Source organism: Phoenix dactylifera, chromosome 13, assembly GCF_009389715.1.
Source record: "Phoenix dactylifera cultivar Barhee BC4 chromosome 13, palm_55x_up_171113_PBpolish2nd_filt_p, whole genome shotgun sequence".
Taxonomy (NCBI): domain Eukaryota; kingdom Viridiplantae; phylum Streptophyta; class Magnoliopsida; order Arecales; family Arecaceae; genus Phoenix; species Phoenix dactylifera.
This window is the reverse complement of record NC_052404.1, coordinates 8,265,150-8,285,754: the sequence shown is the minus strand read 5'-3', so window position 1 is coordinate 8,285,754 and position 20,605 is coordinate 8,265,150. Positions and strand designations below refer to the sequence as shown.

The 20,605-nt window shown below is 40.1% G+C and overlaps 2 protein-coding genes and 1 long non-coding RNA gene across 6 annotated transcripts; 2 read left to right on the top strand and 1 right to left on the bottom strand.

Moving 5' to 3' along the window:
• Positions 1 to 986: 986 nt before the first annotated feature.
• Positions 987 to 3,900, top strand: LOC103709695 (probable dolichyl pyrophosphate Man9GlcNAc2 alpha-1,3-glucosyltransferase). Its single transcript, XM_008795164.3, has 6 exons — positions 987 to 1,438; positions 1,600 to 1,789; positions 1,882 to 1,989; positions 2,528 to 2,689; positions 2,955 to 3,207; positions 3,327 to 3,900. The coding sequence occupies exons 1-6, from the start codon at positions 1,038 to 1,040 to the stop codon at positions 3,770 to 3,772; spliced, it is 1,560 nt and encodes a 519-aa protein (XP_008793386.1). The 5' UTR covers positions 987 to 1,037; the 3' UTR covers positions 3,773 to 3,900.
• Positions 3,901 to 6,528: 2,628 nt separating this feature from the next.
• LOC103709719 (probable leucine-rich repeat receptor-like protein kinase At5g49770) lies at positions 6,529 to 19,884 on the bottom strand. 4 transcript variants are annotated; one of them, XM_039132948.1, is made up of 19 exons: positions 19,649 to 19,884; positions 11,958 to 12,081; positions 11,816 to 11,887; positions 11,430 to 11,504; positions 11,257 to 11,328; positions 10,958 to 11,119; positions 10,767 to 10,841; positions 10,237 to 10,308; positions 10,046 to 10,117; positions 9,878 to 9,946; positions 9,711 to 9,785; positions 9,549 to 9,620; positions 9,304 to 9,438; positions 8,725 to 9,197; positions 8,499 to 8,651; positions 8,089 to 8,228; positions 7,764 to 7,983; positions 7,444 to 7,679; positions 6,529 to 7,204 (listed from the first exon to the last, which is right to left on the bottom strand). In XM_039132948.1, exons 1-19 carry the CDS (start codon positions 19,800 to 19,802, stop codon positions 6,698 to 6,700), a joined length of 2,958 nt encoding a protein of 985 aa, XP_038988876.1. In that variant the 5' UTR covers positions 19,803 to 19,884; the 3' UTR covers positions 6,529 to 6,697. The 4 variants fall into 4 exon arrangements, with proteins under 4 accessions (XP_038988876.1, XP_038988877.1, XP_038988878.1 ...); XM_039132949.1 differs by lacking the exon at positions 19,649 to 19,884 and adding an exon at positions 12,575 to 14,159; XM_039132950.1 differs by lacking the exons at positions 6,529 to 7,204; positions 7,444 to 7,679; positions 7,764 to 7,983; ... (13 more) ...; positions 11,816 to 11,887; positions 11,958 to 12,081 and adding exons at positions 13,831 to 14,618; positions 14,858 to 15,093; positions 15,178 to 15,397; ... (13 more) ...; positions 18,864 to 18,935; positions 19,006 to 19,129.
• LOC120112897 lies at positions 12,076 to 13,034 on the top strand. Its single transcript, XR_005514539.1, has 2 exons — positions 12,076 to 12,182; positions 12,352 to 13,034. It is a non-coding gene; the product is annotated as an uncharacterized LOC120112897 (long non-coding RNA).
• Positions 19,885 to 20,605: the final 721 nt, after the last annotated feature.

The window sequence follows — 20,605 nt, the reverse complement described above, 5'->3', positions numbered from 1 at the left end:
TGTCTCACCTTGCTAGAGTTTGAGCGGATGGTCGCAAAAACATCCCATGCTTTCTTCAGCTCCTTTATATCCTGAATATGGAGATAATTTTTTCTATCAATTGAAACTTGATTAATCCACATTATCTTTCTAGATTTCATATTCCACTTTCCTCTCGCAACATCGTTATTGAGAGTATCTATCGGCATCGTCTTTAACTTATCTAAAATATTCTATAAATCTTGTTCTTTCAAATAAAAGTTGACAATAGCCTTTCAAATTAGAAAACAGTTATTGTTTAACTTAAGCAGAAAAGTAGTGTGGCAAAGCAGCTATATTGATGTCAATGAGGTTACGCATGTTGAACCTTTTGAGATAGAAGATAGTAGCATTAGACATGATGATTCACCTCTTAAATCATTAAATAAGAGTCCAGACACTTGCGCCACCGCACAATGAAAGATTGAATGTTCTTCAACCACGTCGGGCTACGAATACATGAACCACCAATGATCAAGTTATCGCTCCAAAAACTGTGCTTTAAAACCGCTCGACTACTCTTCAACCTCATTCTGATGCTATGTAGAATGGTATGCTACGTGGAATAAATCTGACCATGCCAACCCAAAACCTATACAAACACCAAACAAAAAATAGAAAAGAGATAAGGAAAAAAATAATAAGAAAAAAATATTTTATTAAAAAAAGAAGCTCCATAAAAGTGCTCCAACTTACTCCCTCGCTCTCTCTTTTTTCTCGTGCCGCGTACTAAAGAGACATTAAAAATAAATAGAGCATCGTAGGATGTTGGATTCCTATCCAAATTAAAAAATCAATACCCATTAAAAATAAGAGTCGGTAACCATTAAAGAATAAAAATAATTATTCTAAAAAAATATTAAAAAAAATAAAATTTAAAATAAAATTCAAAAACTATTAAAATTAAGATTTGCCAATAAATCACAGCACGGATCCGCAGGACCCGTAGGTCGATAAATAAAGAGCCGAACTCCTTGATTTCGAGTAGGAGATCCAGCAAAAGGGGGCGACCGCCACCGATGGCGAAGAAGGCGAAGAGGACTACGCTGGCGGATAACGCTGGTAGGCGCGACGGCGGATTCCCCTGGTCGACGACGGTCCTGACGGCGCCGACGGCCGGGGCGGTGGCCCTGTTCGCACTCCTGGTGCGCGTGATGGTCTCGGTGGGGCCTTACTCCGGCGAGGGGACGCCGCCCAAGTACGGCGACTACGAGGCGCAGCGGCACTGGATGGAGATCACCCTCCACACACCGGCCTCGGAGTGGTACCGCAACACCTCCGCCAACGACCTCGCCTACTGGGGCCTCGACTACCCCCCCCTCACCGCATACCAGAGCCTCGCCCACGCCCTGCTTCTCAACGCCTCCCTCCCCGCCGCCCTTGCCCTCTCCCTTTCTCGCGGTTTCGAGTCCCCGGCCTTGTAATCCCTCATCCATTCTTACCCTTTTCCTCTTCTTTTTCTCTTCTTTTCCTCCTTTTTTTCGCTCTTTTTTGGGTAAAGATTGGTTCTTTTTATGCTTCTTTCGTTGTATGGTGGTAAAGATCGAGTCTTTGTGCTGGATTTGTGGGCTTTTTATGTAGGAAGCTGCTGATGAGGTGGACGGTGCTGTCATCGGACTTTCTCGTCTTCTTTCCGGCTGCTCTCTACTTTGTTTGGGTTTACTGTCGTCGCGGTGTCGGTGGTGATAAAGAAGGAGGGTCGGCGCCATGGCTGCTCGCCATGATTCTGCTCAACCCTTGTTTGATCCTCATTGATCACGGCCATTTCCAGGTTAGATATTTGTAGGGGGTCTTTTAATTGTGTGATGATGTTTGTAGTGCTCATTTTCTGCTGGTTTTTTTCTTATGGCGCTTCCGCGTCAGTATAATTGCATCAGCCTTGGATTAACACTCGGAGCCATCGCTGCTGTCTTGTCGGAGAATGAGCTTGTTGCCTCTGCCCTCTTCAGTCTTGCCATCAATCACAAACAGGTCCTCCCTTGCTGTTCTTTCTTTCTTTCCTTTTTCTTTTTTCTTTTCAAGGGACGGCGTTTCGAGGTCTGAAATCAGCATTTAATCAATCTGGCGATTGTTTACATGATGTCCTCTAATAAGCCACTTGGTTGAGCATAATGACCTTTAAAAGGTGGACTTTTGATGCTCTTAAAAAGCAAATTTGATCATTGTTTAATGGTTTTCAGATAAATTTGCACTCCAAACTCCATAAACCAAAATTACTTTTCTACTTTTGCTGATAATCAACTTGGTCAACTTAATATTTAGGTGAAGTATCCAATCCGACCAGCCTTTCTTCCTTGACTGTAACCTTTTCTATAAGGTTTTTAAGTTAATAACATATTCAACTGCCATAAGAGAAGAATCATGAAAAATATCTAGTTCTATAACAATTATTTACACTGACAACATCTTTATTTTAGGCTATCATATTTTTACACTGACAACTACTTTATTTTAGGTTATCATATTGTTTAGCTTTGCTATTTTGTGATATATATTCATCTGTTTTCAGATGAGTTTATATTTCGCACCAGCATTTTTCAGCCATCTTCTGGGAAAATGCCTTAGGCGTCAGAATCCAATTTTTGAAGTCATGAAACTGGGCTTAGTGGTCATGGGAACATTTGCACTTGTTTGGCAGCCTTATTTATATTCTCTGGAAGCAGTGATGGAGGTAAAACGCCCTGTTTCTGTTTCTTCTCACATTATTACTGATTAATGTATTATTTGTTTTGTCTTCTTAATTGATCAAAATCTGAAACCATGCTTTGCAATAGCTCCTAGATTCATTATGTGACTTAGTACGTTCAGCTATATGCCTTGCTCAACTTGCTGTTTCACAATCCTAGTTTTAACTGGCTAATTTCATGAGGTTGTCCACTTTTTTTTATCTCATATTAACTGAAGTTATAACTAGTCTTTTTCATGATCATAAACAGGTTCTTTCTCGATTAGCCCCCTTTGAGAGAGGAATATATGAAGATTATGTCGCCAACTTTTGGTGTAGCACCTCGATTTTCATTAAGTGGAAGAGACTGTTCACAACACAGTCAATGAAGTTTCTTAGTTTCATCACCACTATCTCAGCATTCCTGCCCTCATTTATTCAGCAAGTAAAGGCTCCAAGCGATCGTGGTTTCCTTTATGCTTTGCTTAATAGTTCATTTTCCTTCTACCTGTTCTCTTACCAAGGTATGTTCCTAAGGCATTGATCTCCTTTAACACTGTCTATAATCAGTCACAACTTGATATCATGTTAATGTTTAAGTTTTTAATACTTAATTTTCTTTTTGTATGTGGGGAACTGATAGTGCACGAGAAGTCAATTCTGCTGCCTCTTTTACCTGCAAGCCTTTTAGCACTTGAAGAGCCTCTACTGTTTGGGTGGTTGATGTATTATGCCCTGCTTTCCATGTACCCTCTTCTTTGCCGTGATCGTTTAATATTGCAATACGTTTCTGTTCTTGCTCTCTTTGGTTTTATTTTCTACTCACCTGATGGAAGAAGTGGGATGAGAGCAAACAGTTTCTCTATCAGAAAGAGAGCACTTATGATCTTGCCATTGTTGTGCTCCTTTATACTCCATGTGATTTACTTAAGTTTGCGACCGCCAGAAAAGTATCCTTTCCTCTTTGAGGCCATGATTGTGTTTCTTTGCTTCTCTCAGTTTGTGATATTAACTTTTTACACCAATACCAAGCAATTGATGTTACTGGACTGCTCTACTTGGACAGAGAGAGGAAAAAAGGATCTTTGATCATGAAATTTAAGCAAATATTATGCATGTATGATGCCTTTTTCAGCCTGTAGTTGTTATTTTAAACTATGAATGGATTGGATCTTCTTTAATGTGATTGAAACTGATATGTCTGTGTGTGCGCTTGATTTTAAAAGTTCTTATTTCATTTGAAATAACCTGTCCCTGTGCACTTTTTTCCTTCTTTCCTGAAAAAAATCATGTGACCTCGGCCGCTTTTTTTATCTTGCGAGGCTGCAGATTCAGATAAGAGTTTTGCAATCCATATTCATGTAATGGAAATGAAATTCAATGGCTAGGAATTTATAAGCTAATAAATACATTAGTTCATTGTTAGTCCTTTGCATTTTTTTGCACAAGTGGACTATTTGATAGGGTAAAACAGTCAGCTACTCAAGTCACGGGCTTTCTTTGGCCATAGTTTTTGGCAAGGGTCGATGAAGTGAAATCCAGAATTGACCTACTACCATGCTACTCCTTTCATACGCATGCTAGATTATTTTGGTGATGTCGTTCAAAATGTTATATGCCTAACTTAAATGGTGGAACATTTGGTTCTGTCATTGTCAGAAGGGGTGATTTGTAGTAATGCTGGTATTTAAGTTTTCGATGCATGAGTTTATAGTTTGCAATCAACTACGATTTATTTCATATCAAGAATTAGCTTAATCGAATTAATGATCGAACAATACCATCGTAGCTCGTTACATGATCTTCAACATCCTCCCCCACAAAATAAAACCAAAAAAAAGGATAAGAAAAGGGATTTCACAAAATGGCTTGAACGTTAAAAAATTAGCATGAATTGCTCATGCTCGATGGGGGTGAGTTATTAGGTCTTCCATAAAGGATAAGGACTTTCTTGAGGATATAAATGGCATCATGGTGGACCTCTCCTGCTCATGCAATATAAAAGATCTTCTGAAGATAGATCTGGGTACCTTTTTGGCTGCTAGGCTCGTGCTTTCTATGCTTCTAGTGCTTATACATTGATTATTTAACCCTCATACTGTTCTCAAGGAATGCTTGGCCTTGAATGAGAATCACTAGTTAATTTTGATCTTTCTTCAGATACATTACGCATCATTTATTAGCAATAATAGTTAAGCAAAAGGTTGTGTATGTTCCATCCTGTGCAAGTCATGCTGTTATTGATGTAGGACCATCTACAGAAGGAAACCTATTGGGGATTAGGAGATTAGGACTGAAGTTAACATGCATTTTGCTGGAAAATTCAATTCAGACCTGAGTTCTGATTAAAAATAAACGATGAAGCTGGAATTTCAATGGAAAGTTGATATTAGATTGGGTGACAAATCTTAAAAAATTGAAACCGGGGATGAGACAGGAAATAAGAGGGTTTGGAGGTGCTTAGGAATATATTTAATGCCTTGCTGTTCATTCAAAAGTCAGATCTGGTTTTTCATATAGTGTGAACCAACAAGGCAAGTTTTCTTTAGGAAAGAGGATTTGAGTAAATAGAATATAGCCTATGGATTTGAGATTTAGGGTTTAAGTGAGGGGCTGAGATTTAAGTTTTGAAAAGAAGGAAAAAAAGGGTTTGGAGGGGCTGTTAAAAAATCGATTTATTTATCAGGGGTTAAGGGTCAATAGAGGGATGTGTAAAGATTGATAGAACTGAATTTGAGGATTAGTACTTGAAAGAAAAATAAGGATGACATAATTCAGATGTTAAACAAAAAAATACAAAACTAAAACAAAGAAAGTCAAAGCACGAATACAGGAAATAGGAAAGATAATATCAGACTTGCTCCTAGACCTAGGAATCATACCAGGGTGTGGAAGTCTTATACTTGTTCTATGACATCAGAATATATAAGTGAACCCAGAATTTTGTTTATCTTCTGCATTACCTAGCTCAACTCCCCTATTTAAAGGGGAAAAACCAAACAAGACACTTAAACTCCCTAACATAGCCATCATAAGGCAGTAATAATTGTTCTTTTTTTTATTTATTTTATTTTATTTTTTTTATTTTTATTTTTATTTTTTTTTTGTTTGGGGGGGGGGTGGGGGGGGTGTGTTGGGGGGAGGCACTACCCAGGATTATAGTACCATCTTAACAATGCCAGTACATAACTAGACCCCTCAAGCTATGAACTAAATCTGAGATTTCTTAATCACAACCCCATGATTAACAATAATCTATTGAAAACTAAAAATAACCAAAAATAAAAGAAAAATATGAAAAATTTACTACTAAAATTAAATCCAATGTATGTCCCTGAGGCTCTTGCCCTCCCATGCACCGTGACATGAACTTAGATCTTTGTCAGTAATGCTTTTCATCTTGATTTGTTCCTTGATGTCATAATTACTACAATTTCTGTGAGGATATAAACTCGTAATTAATTTCTTTTGTTATTCTAGTCTTTACAGTGTTTTAATCTTGAGGAATGGTGTGCCATATGTTAGAAAAAGACTGAATTAAATGGCTAGCATGGTGCAATTCTCTAGTTGATAACCATGTCCTGTTTCCTTTAAAACGGAATAAGTTAGTCTTGGACCATCTACGAGGGTTAGTTTTTCTTTCCTTGAAGGGAAACACAGACGAAAGACTAATTCACAAGATAGACAAATCAAGAAATTGCAAAAAAGGGGCAAAAAACTTATAACATAAACACTTGCCGATTATAAATGTTGGTTAAAGTGTTAAAAAACATGGCTCTTGTGAGGAAAAGCCACATGTTATGGATAATAATTGCAAGTCACTATTGAAAGAATTAGAATATCCCTTAGATTATCAAATCGATATATATTTGGCATTGCTTTTAAGGGGAAAATTATCTAGACTTACAAACTGCAGTAACATTTAGTGGTCGACATATACTTGTTTAGGACCCTGATAAATAATACTAGAGATCTACAGCAAAGGAAGATCATGTAAAAGGAAAAGAATATCTGCTACTTGGGTTCGGGATTTGCTGACGGAGAGTATCCGCCACTGTATTCGAAAGCACTGCTACTAACATCCTTTCGAAGAAATGAATCGTTGTAAGGATGACGAGGATCACCCTTTGTTTTTCCAATGTCTGTGGCAGATGAAGATGCTGAAGTTGAGTTTGTGTCCAGACCATCATTGTGCAACATCATCTCAATTTCCTTTACAACATTGCTCATTGTTGGGCGGTCTGCAGCTGATTCTTTGACACAGCACATGGCCAATTCTATGAATTGTCTGAAGGCTATGAGATATGTTGTATTCTGAATTATGGGATCTATTATCTCCTTGAGACCATAGTACTCTTCATCATTTTTATTTATTGCCATCTCGACCTCACGAACAATATACTTGCCTTTCTTTAGTGGTTGCCTAGCAGTTACCAGCTCTAGCATCACCACCCCAAAGCTATAAACATCACTCTTCTCTGTCAGCTGTTGTGTCATGTAATAGTCCGGATCTAGATAGCCCTGTAAAGGTGGAATAGAAATGATAAGAATACTATCTTTTGGTCTGATTATGTCAAATTCTTAGATGCATAAATTCAATCAAGTTCTAATGTAATTATCATTTCAATCCCTTAGCGCACCTTGTGATATTTGCTACAAATGGTTCTTTTTCAATGTATGAAAGAAAGATAGACAGAGGCATGCGACATAGCAAGATGCTGGTTAAAAAAGGAAAACAATAAACATAGAACGTCGCTCACCAATGTTCCTTTTACTTGTGTAGTAACATGTCCTTGTTCACTGTCTGGTACCAATTTTGAGAGGCCAAAATCTGCAACCTTTGCAGTAAAGTTCTCATCCAATAGGATATTACTTGGCTTAACATCTCTGTGAATTATTGGAGGATCAGCAAGTTCATGAAGATAAGCTAATCCTCTTGCTGAGCCTAGTGCAATGCGGAGTCTCCTCTTCCAGTCCAGTTTTATTCCACTCTTCCCTTTTATTGTAGTAACAAAGGATGTAAACAACTATAAAGAATTAATTGTGAGGAATTTTTTTGAGATATTTTTGGGGAACATACCAGACAAGCTTTCACGTAGCGTTCCATTAGGCATGAACTCATATACCAGCATCTGCTCCTCTTGCTCAAAGCAGAAACCTACAAGTGTTACTAGATTTTTGTGATGAACCCTAGATAGCAACTCAACTTCAGTCTTGAACTCAAGTGCGCCTTGCTTAGATCCCTCTTGTGCCCTCTTGATTGCAACTAGTTGCCCACTGGAAAGCAATCCTCTATAGACCTGATGAGGAAATAGAATATACTGAATATTCGACATACATTCCCAATATATTGGATTTTCTGAATGAATTATTTTTGACATATGAGTTATCAAGATATTACGTACCTTTCCATATCCGCCTGATCCAATTTGATTAGTTTCTGAAAAATTGTCGGTGCTTTTCTTTAGTTCATCAAATGAAAACCATCTTGCTCCTTTCAATTGTGGTGCACCACCACTATCTTCACCACTGCGAGTCCATGATGCTGAAATGTAAGGAATATAGTCAGAAAACTTTTGGTGTTTCCATGGAGCTTTAATTTAGGACCGTATAAAATAAGGTACATTAGTAGATGAAAAAGGTTTCTAGCAATTGTGTGAATACTGGTGGGTCTGTGATTTTTAGTCTAAGATAATAAGCCTGCTGGCCGATCTGTGTGAGGTTGCAATTCGACACATGCTCCCTTCTCTAATGGATAAATGCTTCACTTGCTGAAGAAACTATTTTAAATGACATGTTTCATGAGGCACATTACCAAAAGGTTTACTTAGTTCCATTGCTCTTTGTGCCCGTTTCTTCTGTCTCAAGGCATAGACTCCTGCTCCTACAAGTCCAAGAACAAGGAGAGCACAGCCAACTGATATTCCAGTGATCAAACCAGGGCTCATTGAGGATCTTCCTTCCACATCTGGAGCATAAGTTTTGTTCAGTATAAGAAGTTCATTTGGTTTATTTTGCTAAGTAAGGAATCGAGTAGACACCTGGGAAAGGGTATGGTGATGCAATGAAATAGTATGGTCCAAAACTTTTTGGAGGTTTGTAAGTTTGGTTGCTCAGATCAAACCCAATTCTCAGAATCTCAGACCGGTTGAAGTACATTCCATCGGACGGGAAGAGTTTTACTTGCAACTGCAGATAAGAATCACCACTGAAGAATGGGTTTTTAAGAAACACTGAGCCAGGTTCTAGGCCAAGTTTTATCCACATGGTCCTCTCCAGCTCTTGGAACAATGTGCTGTCTGTCAAATCTCGGAATCTAGGTCCTCTGAAAAACATCACTCCCTCGTATGGATAAGCACAGTTGCATTTTGAAGGGCTGAGACTCTGATCTGGGGGACACTGCTTCGGACCACAATTGGCAAGACTGGTGGAGTAAGGTAATGATTGCTTTTGCTGAAGGCTGCAATAGGTAGTATCTGAGAGCTGATTATTGCACACAGGGTTTCCAGCAAGTCTGCAATTAGCAGGGAATGAAGGTATTAACAAAAAGATAGTGATGGGCAGAACAAAAATGCACTTCATTGCTCAGTGATAATAGGCTGGTTTGTTGGAACTCTCACATTAAAGTCATGTCATATCCGGGATGCAGAGCGACTGAGTCAAGGGCGTTATTTTTGAAGCTCACAATCTGTAATTGCTGGCTGATGCTGTTGCCCATGGCAAGGGTACCATTGAATTTGTTGTCATCAAGTATTCTGTCAAAGGTTTACAACAATCAAATAGTTTGTAATAAATCAGTATTTGTCATGCTTTTTCATTGGATTTCTTCGACTTTCTAGCCAATCATTTGTCATGGCACACTTACACTTGCTGTAGTTGAGGGAAGCTGAACAGCTTTTCTGGCACTTGCCCATAAAGCCTTCCGGATTGTATCACTCTGGGTGACCACCAGCAAGTTGGCTGAGACTGTCAGCTATTTATCAAAATTACTTGGTTTACAATTATCATGAGCAGTCAGAGAACTTACAGAGCAGTGAGAGATTCTATTTGTGAGAACCAAGCTGGGCTTTCGGAAGAATCAAATGTGTTGTTGCTTAAATCCCTGTGGATCATTTGAGGATACTGCCAATTACTTGTTAATTGTGATAATGAAGGGGCAGGGCAAGCACTAGTATAACATAGTTGAGTTCTTACACATAATTGAGGGAGTTCATCCCAGTTAGATTTGGCATTGGTCCGCTTAACTGGTTGTTTGCTAAATTGCTGAAAGATGCCAATAGGGAAAAACAGTAAGCTCTTCAGTTTAGCAACTATATCTGATTTTCTTTTTGTTAAATTTTGATTGGTTACTAGATATCTTACAGTTCATTGATATTTGTCAGGCTGTTAATATTTGACGGAACTGAGCCTTTCAGAAAATTTCTGTCAAGTCTCCTGTTACAAAGGGGCAAATTATGATCGATCCACCCTATACAATAGAAGGAAGTGGGGAAAGCGATTGCCTGTTGATGTGATGGTAGAACTGGAGACATATGGGGTTGGAAGACACTTACAGAACCTCCAGAGATTTTACTAGTCCTATGGAAGCTGGAATCTCCCCAGTAAGTTGATTTCCATCAAAAAGTCTGCCCAAAGATTACCATCAGGAATTCTGAAAGTATATATAGCAAGGTCCGCCGTTCCGGTCCGGATCGGCGTACCGGTGGCCGGCTGGATCGGCGTACCGGTGGCCGGCCGGACCGGTACGGTACCGGTCCGGACCACTTTCTTTCCCATAAAAAAAAAAAAAAACCACAGCGAGGCGCTGTGGTCCCCCCCCCCCCCAAAAAAAACACCGTACCGGTGCGAACCGGCCGGTTCGCACCGGTACGAGGCCGGTACCAAGCGGTACCGGCCGGTACGGTCTCCGTACCGGCCGGTTCACAGAAGAAAACCGGAAATACCGGTTTTCATCTGTGTCCGGTACCGGTCAGGGACCGGACCGGTACGTACCGGCCCGTACCGGCCGGTACGGACCGGTACGGCATTCCTTGATATATAGAGCTAAGAGAAGGAAACGGGCAACAGGCAGATAACAGCTTACATGTGTATCAGTGACATATTTAAGCTGAAGAGCTGTTCAGGGATGGGACCTGATAGCTGATTCTTGTTAAAATGACTGTTTGGCACACAATTAGAGACAGATCTTCATTACACACAAGTAATATAGTATTGTCTATAGATTGTTAATATACAACATCGTTAGCAGAGTGATGAAGCATACAAAGGACTTACAAGTGCTTTGTGTGTAAAAGCTGGTCCAGTCCAGGGGCTCTATTATTGGAAATGGGGATCGGCCCGGTCAACTGATTGTCTGCCACATCTAGCCAGTAGAGATTGGAAAGGGTTCCCAGGGAAGCAGGTATCGTACCAGTGAACTTATTTGAATTGAGAGCTCTGGAAAAAAAAATCCAAAGACAGGAAAACATGAGTGGGTAAAAAAAAGAAGAAAAAATCAAATCCTTTAACCTATTAATTTTTCAGTTAGAAAATCCTGATGTGGAGCAGAATAAGATTGTTACAATAAATCTTACAAGTATGAGAGCTTTCCTAGATCTCCTATTTCATCTGGGATTTTACCACTGAAGCTGCAGCCAGCCAAGATTCTGTGAAATAGGAAAGCTGTGAGGGTCAAGGAAACTTCAAAATGACTAGATAAGCTTGATTGGGAGTAGGCTGGTCTTGGTGACAGGCCTGTTGAACTTACAAGGTGGTGAGCTTCTTCAGGTTTCCAATATTTTCAGTAAGTTGGCCGCCAAGCTCCTTATTGTAGGACAGGTCCCTGCAGGTACCATTGTTAAAATCTGGATTTATATAACCGTGCTTTACTTAAAAAGGTTTTGACATCATTCATTAGACCTTTATATGATGCTGAATTTTGATAAGTGCTAATGGTTTGATGTCAGTTGTGGCAATTTGCATCCAAAAATGGCATATTACAGGTGTGCCATTATATTGATATTTAAATCACATTTGATCCAGGAGGTTAAATATAGTAAAATTCAGAATTTTTTAATGGCAGCTTACATGGTATTGCATCCGTGAAGAATTGTGATAATTCAAATTTTACCAGAGCTGCAGTATCAAACTTACAGGGATTGGAGTTCACTGAGTTGCCCTATGTCACCACTTAATGTACCTTTGAGACCCATCGTTGACAGTTTCCTGAAAATATGATGGGTCAGTAAGGGGATTGCCGCAGTATAAGCTCATGATAAGTTCAGAAGAACCTTACAGGATGGTCACTCTTGAATTTCTGCAGCCGACCCCTTCCCATGGTGTACCACAGGGATCATCTGACTGCCCCCAACTTGGTGGTGTGTTCTGCCATGTATCCATTAGAGATCGGAGAGCAGCAGCTGTAGGTGATTTATTGGTTCATCATTAGCCTTACGTGCTACTTTCTCTTGAAACAAGAAATCTACGAAGTCTGCTCGAAATATCCCAGACTGAAAGAAAGGTGTCTGAATAACTTGCTAGATTACTGATAGAAGTTCCTAATTTCGAACCAAGCAGATGATGGAAATATTCCTTAAATATTGATTTCTGTTGTATGTTGTCAAGGGGGTGATTCAACTCTATTAATCTGGAACATGACTGCATGTTTTTTTTTTTTGTGATTTTTGCAGACGAAAGGACTTCTTTTGGAATATGGAGAAGGGCCTTTCTGACAAAGATATTATAGGAGGTATGGCATCTTCACTTCAGCGCTATAATAGCAATACAGCACTCTCAGTGGACCACTCCACAATTCTTTGGACGTGGAATCCATGTCCAACTAAGAGAAACCTCCCTCTTTTCCATTTCCATCTTAGTTTACAATACAGAGGGACAGAGAAGCAGGAGTAATACCGTCTGTGGGATCTGTGGTGCCATAACTGACACGAAGGCCTGCAACGAATACAAGCAACAGTAGAAGTTCTGTCCCCATGCAGCAGCTTGGAGAAGATGGAGTTAGCACCCCCTTGCCGCCGGCCTCCGATGATCAGCCTGGTATTAGAAGCCACTTAGTTTAGTGGGTCAGCACAGGAGGAACTAGCAACTACCATGCCATGATCCCCTCCATCATGGCTTATAGCTTGCGGGAATCAAATGACGAGATTGGAAGTTGGCAAAGGATGCTTTGCCCAAAAAGCCTCGTCTTATCTTCAAAGCTAATTAACAATGGATTGTCTCGAGAGGCTCTCTCTCTCTCTCTATCTCTATCTGTATCTCTCTCTCACACACACACACTCACTTTTGTTGGGTCTGTGGAACAATCATTTCAGGATCGAAGGAGATTGGAGTGGTTCCACCGTTCCCTTTTTTCCTACGGCAATCCCCACTGACGAGGCAACTGTTCCAGGAGGTGGTGGTGGATGTCAATTATAGTAGCTTCAAATGGTGTCATTGGAAGGGTGGCTGCGAGGACCCCGGGCACTAGAATAAATTCTCCTGCCCGGCTCTTCAACCGAGTATGGTTGGAGGATGCACGCCGCCCGGGCGACCAAGTCCAGGCTCGGATTCTACTTTGAGACTGATTGATCGTTCATGGATGGCTGGAAAAATATATAGACGGGCTTAGAGGGATGCCAAGGAGGAGAGGTTTTTTATTAGGGGATGCTCCGGTCGTGCAGCGAATAGCCCTCGTAACAAGAGGGCGATAGGCTGGTGCAAAGACTTCACGAGGTTCTGGGCTATTGTCAACTTGGAGCCAAAAATCTTTTTCCACGTAAAAAGGTTGCTCCGCTTTTCTAGTATTTGATTACAAAGGGAGGGGAAAAAAAAATTCCAATAACAAACTTTGGAAACCTTTAAAGAAATGTTTCACCACCGTGAAACTTGTCGTCTTCGGAGGATTAGAAGTCGCTAGTAGTCAATGTTAATATAAATTCTGAGGATAAAATTTTTGGTTAATGATATATGCATTCACTCGTATTAGCTGCGGATCAAGAGCCATGTCTTGGTGATGAAAATAATAATAATTCTATTAGTACTAGTGGTCATAATGGTCGTGGTCATAGTCATTATGGTACTTATGGTAGTAGTTGTCGTAGTGGTAGTTGTTGTAGGAATAGTAATCACACTATAGGAATAGTAACTTTTACCGGCATTTTTCATAGCTAATAAGCATCGGTAAAAATCCCGCCGACGCTTACCGGAAGTTTCCTGATTACATCATGAATATATCAATTTATAAGTAAGTCTGAAACTAACTTAACCAGTTGGATTCAACTAATCCAATTGAATTCAGTTATCAGTTGAACTGATTAACTGAAGTTAGTTAGTAGTTAAGCTTCCTCCTCAGCTCCAGCTCAGCTCCATCTCTTCACATCATCCTCATCAGCATGTGAGTTAGCGTATCAAGGGCGTATTAGTCAGCATATCAGTGAAATTAGTGAAGCTTTAGTGAAGTTTTATCTCAGCAGGTTAAGTTCAGTATATCAGTTGAGCTTCAATCAAAATAATCATAAAAACCTATGTATCAGAGGCGTATCAGCAGCTGTGTTTCAAGATCACCCTTTGTTTTTTCAATGTCTGTGGCAGATGGAGATGCTGAAGTTGAGTTTGTGTCCTGACCATCATTGTGCAACATCATCTCAATTTCCTTTACAACATTGCTCATTGTTGGGCGGTCTGCAGCTGATTGTTTGACACAGGACATGGCCAATTCTATGAATTGTCTGAAGGCTATGAGATATGTTGTATTATGAATTATGGGATCCATTATCTCCTTGAGACCATAGTACTCTTCATCATTTTTATTTATTGCCATCTCGACCTCACGAACAATATACTTGCCCTTCTTTAGTGGTTGCCTGGCTGTTACCACCTCTAGCATCACCACCCCAAAGCTATAAACATCACTCTTCTCTGTCAGCTGTTGTGTCATGTAATACTCCGGATCTAGATAACCCTGTAAAGATGGAATAGAAAGGATAAGAATACTATCTTTTGGTCTGATTATGTCAAATTCTTAGATGCATAAATTCAATCAAGTTCTAATGTAATTATCATTTCAATCCCTTAGCACACCTTGTGATATTTGCTACAAATGGTTCTTTTTCAATGTATGACAGAAAGATAAACAGAGGCATCCGACATAGCAAGATGCTGGTTAAAAAAGGAAGACAATAAACATAGAACGTCGCTCACCAATGTTCCTTTTACTTGTGTACTAACATATCCTTTTTCACTGTCTGATACCAATTTTGAGAGGCCAAAATCTCCAACCTTTGCAGTAAAGTTCTCATCCAATAGGATATTACTTGACTTAACATCTCTGTGAATTATTGGAGGATCAGCAAGTTCATGAAGATAAGCTAATCCTCTTGCTGAGCCTAGTGCAATGCGGAGTCTACTCTTCCAGTCCAGTTTTATTCCACTCTTCCCTTTTATTGCAGCAACAAAGGATATAAACAACTATAAAGAACTAATTGTGAGGAATTTTTTTGAGATATTTTTGGGGAACATACCAGACAAGCTTTCACGTAGCGTTCCATTAGGCATGAACTCATATACCAGCATCTGCTCCTCTTGCTCAAAGCAGAAACCTACAAGTGTTACTAGATTCTTGTGATGAACCCTAGATAGCAACTCAACTTCAGTCTTGAACTCAAGTGCGCCTTGCTTAGATCCCTCTTGTGCCCTCTTGATTGCAACTAGTTGCCCGCTGGAAAGCAATCCTCTAGAGACCTGATGAGGAAATAGAATATACTGAATATTCGACATACATTCCCAATATATTGGATTTTCTGAATGAATTATTTTTGACATATGAGTTATCAAGATGTTACCTTTCCATATCCGCCTGATCCAATTTGATTAGTTTCTGAAAAATTGTCGGTGCTTTTCTTTAGTTCATCAAATGAAAACCATCTTGCTCCTTTCAATTGTGGTGCACCACCACTATCTTCACCACTGCGAGTCCATGATGCTGAAATGTAAGGAATATAGTCAGAAAACTTTTGGTGTTTCCATGGAGCTTTAATTTAGGACCGTATAAAATAAGGTACATTAGCAGATGAAAAAGGTATCTAGCAATTGTGTGAATATTGGTGGGTCTGTGATTTTTAGTCTAAGATAATAAGCCTGCTGGCCGATCTGTGTGAGGTTGCAATTCGACGCATGCTGCCTTCTCTAATGGATAAATGCTTCACTTGCTGAAGAAAACTATTTTAAATGACATGTTTCATGAGGCACATTACCAAAAGGTTTACTTAGTTCCATTGCTCTTTGTGCCCGTTTCTTCTGTCTCAAGGCATAGACTCCTGCTCCTACAAGTCCAAGAACAAGGAGAGCACAGCCAACTGATATTCCAGTGATCAAACCAGGGCTCATTGAGGGTCTTCCTTCCACATCTGGAGCATAAGTTTTGTTCAGTATAAGAAGTTCATTTGGTTTATTTGGCCAAGTAAGGAATCGAGTAGACACCTGGGAAAGGGTATGGTGATGCAATGAAATTGTATGGTCCAAAACTTTCTGGAGGTCTGTAGATTTGGTTGCTCAGATCAAACCCAATTCTCAGAATCTCAGACCGGTTGAAGTACCTTCCATCGGACGGGAAGAGTTTTACTTGCAACTGCAGATAAGAATCACCACTGAAGAATGGGTTTTCAAGAAACACTGAGCCAGGTTCTAGGCCAAGTTTTATCGACATGGTCCTCTCCATCTCTTGGAACAATGTGCTGTCTGTCACATCTCGGATTCTAGGTCCTACGAAAAACATCACTCCCTCGTATGGATAAGCACAGTTGCATTTTGAAGGGCTGAGACTCTGATCTGGGGGACATTGCTTCGGACCACAATTGGCGAGACTGGTGGAGTAAGGTAATGATTGCTTTTGCTGAAGGCTGCAATAGGTAGTATCTGAGGGCTGATTATTGCACACAGGGTTTCCAGCAAGTCTGCAATTAGCAGGGAATGAAGGTATTAACAAAAAGATAGTGACGGGCAGAACAAAAGTGCACTTCATTGCTCAGTGATAATAGGCTGGTTTGTTGGAACTCTCACATTAAAGTCATGTTATATCTGGGCTGCAGAGTGACTGAGTCAAGGGCGTTATTTTTGAAGCTCACAATCTGTAATTGCTGGCTGATGCTGTTGCCCATGGCAAGGGTACCATTGAATTTGTTGTCATCAAGTATTCTGTCAAAGGTTTACAACAATCAAATAGTTTGTAATAAATCAGTATTTGTCATGCTTTTTCATTGGATTTCTTCAACTTTCTAGCCAATCATTTGTCATGGCACACTTACACTTCCTGTATTTGAGGAAAGCTGAACAGCTTTTCTGGCACTTGCCCATAAAGCCTTCCGGATTGTATCACTCTCGGGGACCACCAGCAAGTTGGCTAAGACTGTCAGCTATTTATCAAAATTTCTTGGTTTACAATTATCATGAGCAGTCAGAGAACTTACAGAGCAGTGAGAGATTCTATTTGTGAGAACCAAGCTGGGCTTTCTGAAGAATCAAATTTGTTGTTGCTTAAATCCCTGTGGATCATTTGAGGGTATTGCCAATTACTCGTTAATTGTGAAAATGAAGGGGCAGAGCAAGAAAGCACGAGTATAACATAGTTGAGTTCTTACACATGATTGAGGGAGTTCATCCCAGTTAGATTTGGCATTGGTCCACTTAACTGGTTGTTTGCTAAATTACTAAAAGATGCCAATAGGGAAAAACAGTAAGCTTTTAACTTTAGCAACTATATCTGATTTTCTTTTTGTTAAATTTTGATTGGTTAATAGACATCTTACAGTTCATTGATATTTGTTAGGCTGTTAATATTTGACGGAACCGAGCCCTTCAGAAAATTTCTGTCAAGTCTCCTGTTACAAAAAGGCAAATTATGATCGTTCCACCCTATATAATAGAAGGAATTAGGGAAAGCGATTGCCTGTTGATGTGATAGTAGAACTGGAGACATATGGGGTTGGAAGACACTTACAGAACTTGCAGAGATTTTACTAGTCCTATGGAAGCTGGAATCTCCCCAGTAAGTTGATTTCCATGAAAAAGTCTGCCCAAAGATAACCATCAGGAATTCTGAAAGTATATATAGAGCTAAGAGAAGGAAACTGGCAACAGGCAGATAGCAGCTTACATGTGTATCAGCGTCATATTTGAGCTGAAGAGCTGTTCAGGGATGGGACCTAATAGCTGATTCTTGTTAAAATGACTGTTTAGCACACAATTAGAGACAGATCTTCATTACACACAAGTAATATGGTATTGTCTATAGATTGTTAATATACACCATCGTTAGCAGAATGATGAAAAATGCAAAGGACTTACAAGTGCTTTGTGTTTAAAAGCTGGTCCAGTCCAGGGGCTCCATTATTGGAAATGGGGATTGGCCCGGTCAACTGATTGTCTGCCACATCTAACCAGTAGAGCTTGGAAAGGGTTCCCAGGGAAGCAGGTATCGTACCAGTGAACTTATTTGAATTGAGAGCTCTGGAATAAAAATACAAAGACAGGAAAACATAGATGGGTAAAAAAAGAAGAAGAAAAAATCAAATCTTTTAACCTGTTAATTTTTCAGTTAGAAAAATACTGATGTGGAGCAGAATAAGAATGTTACAATAAATCTTACAGGAATGAGAGCTTTTCTAGATCTCCTATTTCATCTGGGATTTTACCACTGAAGCTGCAGCCAGCCAAGCTTCTGTGAAATAGGAAAGCTGTGAGGGTCAAGAAAATTTCAAAATAACTAGATAAGCTTGAATGGGAGTAGGCTGGTCCTGGTGACAGGCCTGTTGAACTTACAAGGTGGTGAGCTTCTTCAGGTTTCCAATATTTTCAGTAAGTTGGCCTCTAAGCTCATTATTGTAGGACAGGTCCCTGCAGGTACCATTGTTAAAATCCGGATTTATATAACTGTGCTTTACTTAAAAATGTTTAGACATTATTCATTAGACCTTTATAGGATGCTGAATTTTGATAAGTGCTAATGATTTTGACGTCGGTTGTGGCAATTTGCATCAAAAAATGGCATATTACAGGTGTGCCATTATATTGATATTTAAATCACTATGTATTTGATCCAGGAGGTTAAATATAGTCAAATTCACAATTTTTTAATGCCAGCTTACATGGTATTGCATCCATGAGGAATTGTGATAATTCAATTTTACCAGAGCTGCAGTATCAAACTTACAGGGATTCGAGTTCGCTGAGTTGCGCTATGTCACCACTTAATGTACCTTTGAGACCCATCGTCGACAGAGTCCTGAAAATATGATGGGCTAGTAAGGGGATTGCAGCAGTATAAGCTCATGACAAGTTCAGAAGAACCTTACATGACGGTCACTCTTGAATTTCTGCAGCGGACGCCTTCCCATGGTGTACCACAGGGATCATCTGACTGCCCCCAACTTGGTGGTGTGTTCTTCCATGCATCCATTAGAGATCGAAGAGCAGCAGCTGTAGGTGATTTATTGGTTCATCATTAGCCTTACGTGCTACTCTCTCTTGAAACAAGAAATCTACGAAGTTTACTCGAAATATCCCAGACTGAAAGAAAGGTGTCTGATTAACTTGCTAAATTACTAATAGAAGTTCCTAATTTCGAACCAAGCAGATGATAGAAATTTTTCCTATATATTGATATCTAGAGACCTGTTGCTAAAATTTCTGTTGCATGTTGTCAAGGGGGTGATTCAACTCTATTAATCTGGAACATGACTGCATGCTCTCTCTTTTTTTTGTGATTTTCACAGACAAAGGGACTTCTTTTGGAATATGGAGAAGGGCCTTTCTGACAAAGATATTATAGGAGGTATGGCATCTTCACTTCAGTGCTATAATAGCAATGCAGCACTCTCAGTGGACCACTCCCCAATTCTTTGGACGTGGAATCCATGTCCAACAAAGAGAAACCTCCCTCTTTTCTATTTCCATCTTAGTTTACAATACAGAGGGACAGAGAAGCAGGAGTGATACCGTCTGTGGGATCTGTGGTGCCATGACTGACACGAAGACCTGCAACGAATACAAGCAACAGTAGAAGGCCCGTCCCCATGCAGCATCTTGGAGAAGATGGAGTTAGCACCCCCTTGCTGGCCGGCCTCCGATGAGTAGCTTCAAATGGTGTCATTGGAAGGGTGGCTGCGAGGACCCCAGGCACTAGAATAAATTCTCCTGCCCAGCTCTTCAATCGAATATAGTTGAGGATGCACGCCGCCTGGGCGACCAAGTCAAGGCTCGGATTCTACTTTGAAACTGATTGATCGTTCATGGATGGCTGGAAAAATATACAGACGGGCTTAAAGGTAATAGTTGTCATAGTGGTACGTAGTTGCTGTAGGGATCATTCATGCAGCAGGTCTTGTAGAAAACTGACGTTTGCTTTTGGGTCCATACGCCCAGAACGTAGCTATCATTGAAAGGTGCATGTGGGGCACTTAGGAAATCATTCCTCTCACCCTTAACTTTGGAGGTTGACCCAACGTTTGATTCATTGTCAGATTGATAGGTTGCTTGATGGCATGGGGCCCTCACCGTCACCCGAGGGCGTATACAGGGGAGAAAAATTGAAGGATTTGATGTCCCAGAGATAAGGCAGAGGAGGGCATTTGATTTGCAAGGCAAATGCTCCAAGATACGGATGTACGTCTTTTTCTTCTAAAATTGCTATTGATGGACGCAAGAAAAGGAACGTCAAGGATAACTTGGATCCCGAGGAGTCTATACGTCGAGGATAACATGGATCTCGAGGTCTGCCCGGATCTCGAGGAGTTTATATGTCATGTCTTACTCCTTTGTCCAAGGGTGGTACAGATATGGAGTTGTCTGTCTGCGCTGTTACTCCTGAGATGGAAGTCAGTGGATGATTTATTACAGTTCTTGAGGGACTCTTCCAGAAGGCCTAGCATAGTGGAACTGGAGGTAGTGGTTGCC

Bases quoted from the DNA above. Each gene is read 5' to 3' on its own strand.
- LOC103709695 (XM_008795164.3), top strand. From the start codon at position 1,038: ATGGCGAAGAAGGCGAAGAGGACTACGCTGGCGGATAACGCTGGTAGG. The intron at 1,439-1,599 runs GTAATCCCTCAT...CTTTTTATGTAG, and splicing joins GGTTTCGAGTCCCCGGCCTT to GAAGCTGCTGATGAGGTGGA. The intron at 3,208-3,326 runs GTATGTTCCTAA...GGGAACTGATAG, and splicing joins CTACCTGTTCTCTTACCAAG to TGCACGAGAAGTCAATTCTG.
- LOC103709719 (XM_039132948.1), bottom strand. From the start codon at position 19,802: ATGACACCATTTGAAGCTACTCATCGGAGGCCGGCCAGCAAGGGGGTG. The intron at 10,118-10,236 runs GTAAGTGTCTTC...CCTTTGTAACAG, and splicing joins GTAAAATCTCTGGAGGTTCT to GAGACTTGACAGAAATTTTC. The intron at 7,205-7,443 runs GTGAGCGACGTT...CCACCTTTACAG, and splicing joins CACAAGTAAAAGGAACATTG to GGCTATCTAGATCCGGACTA.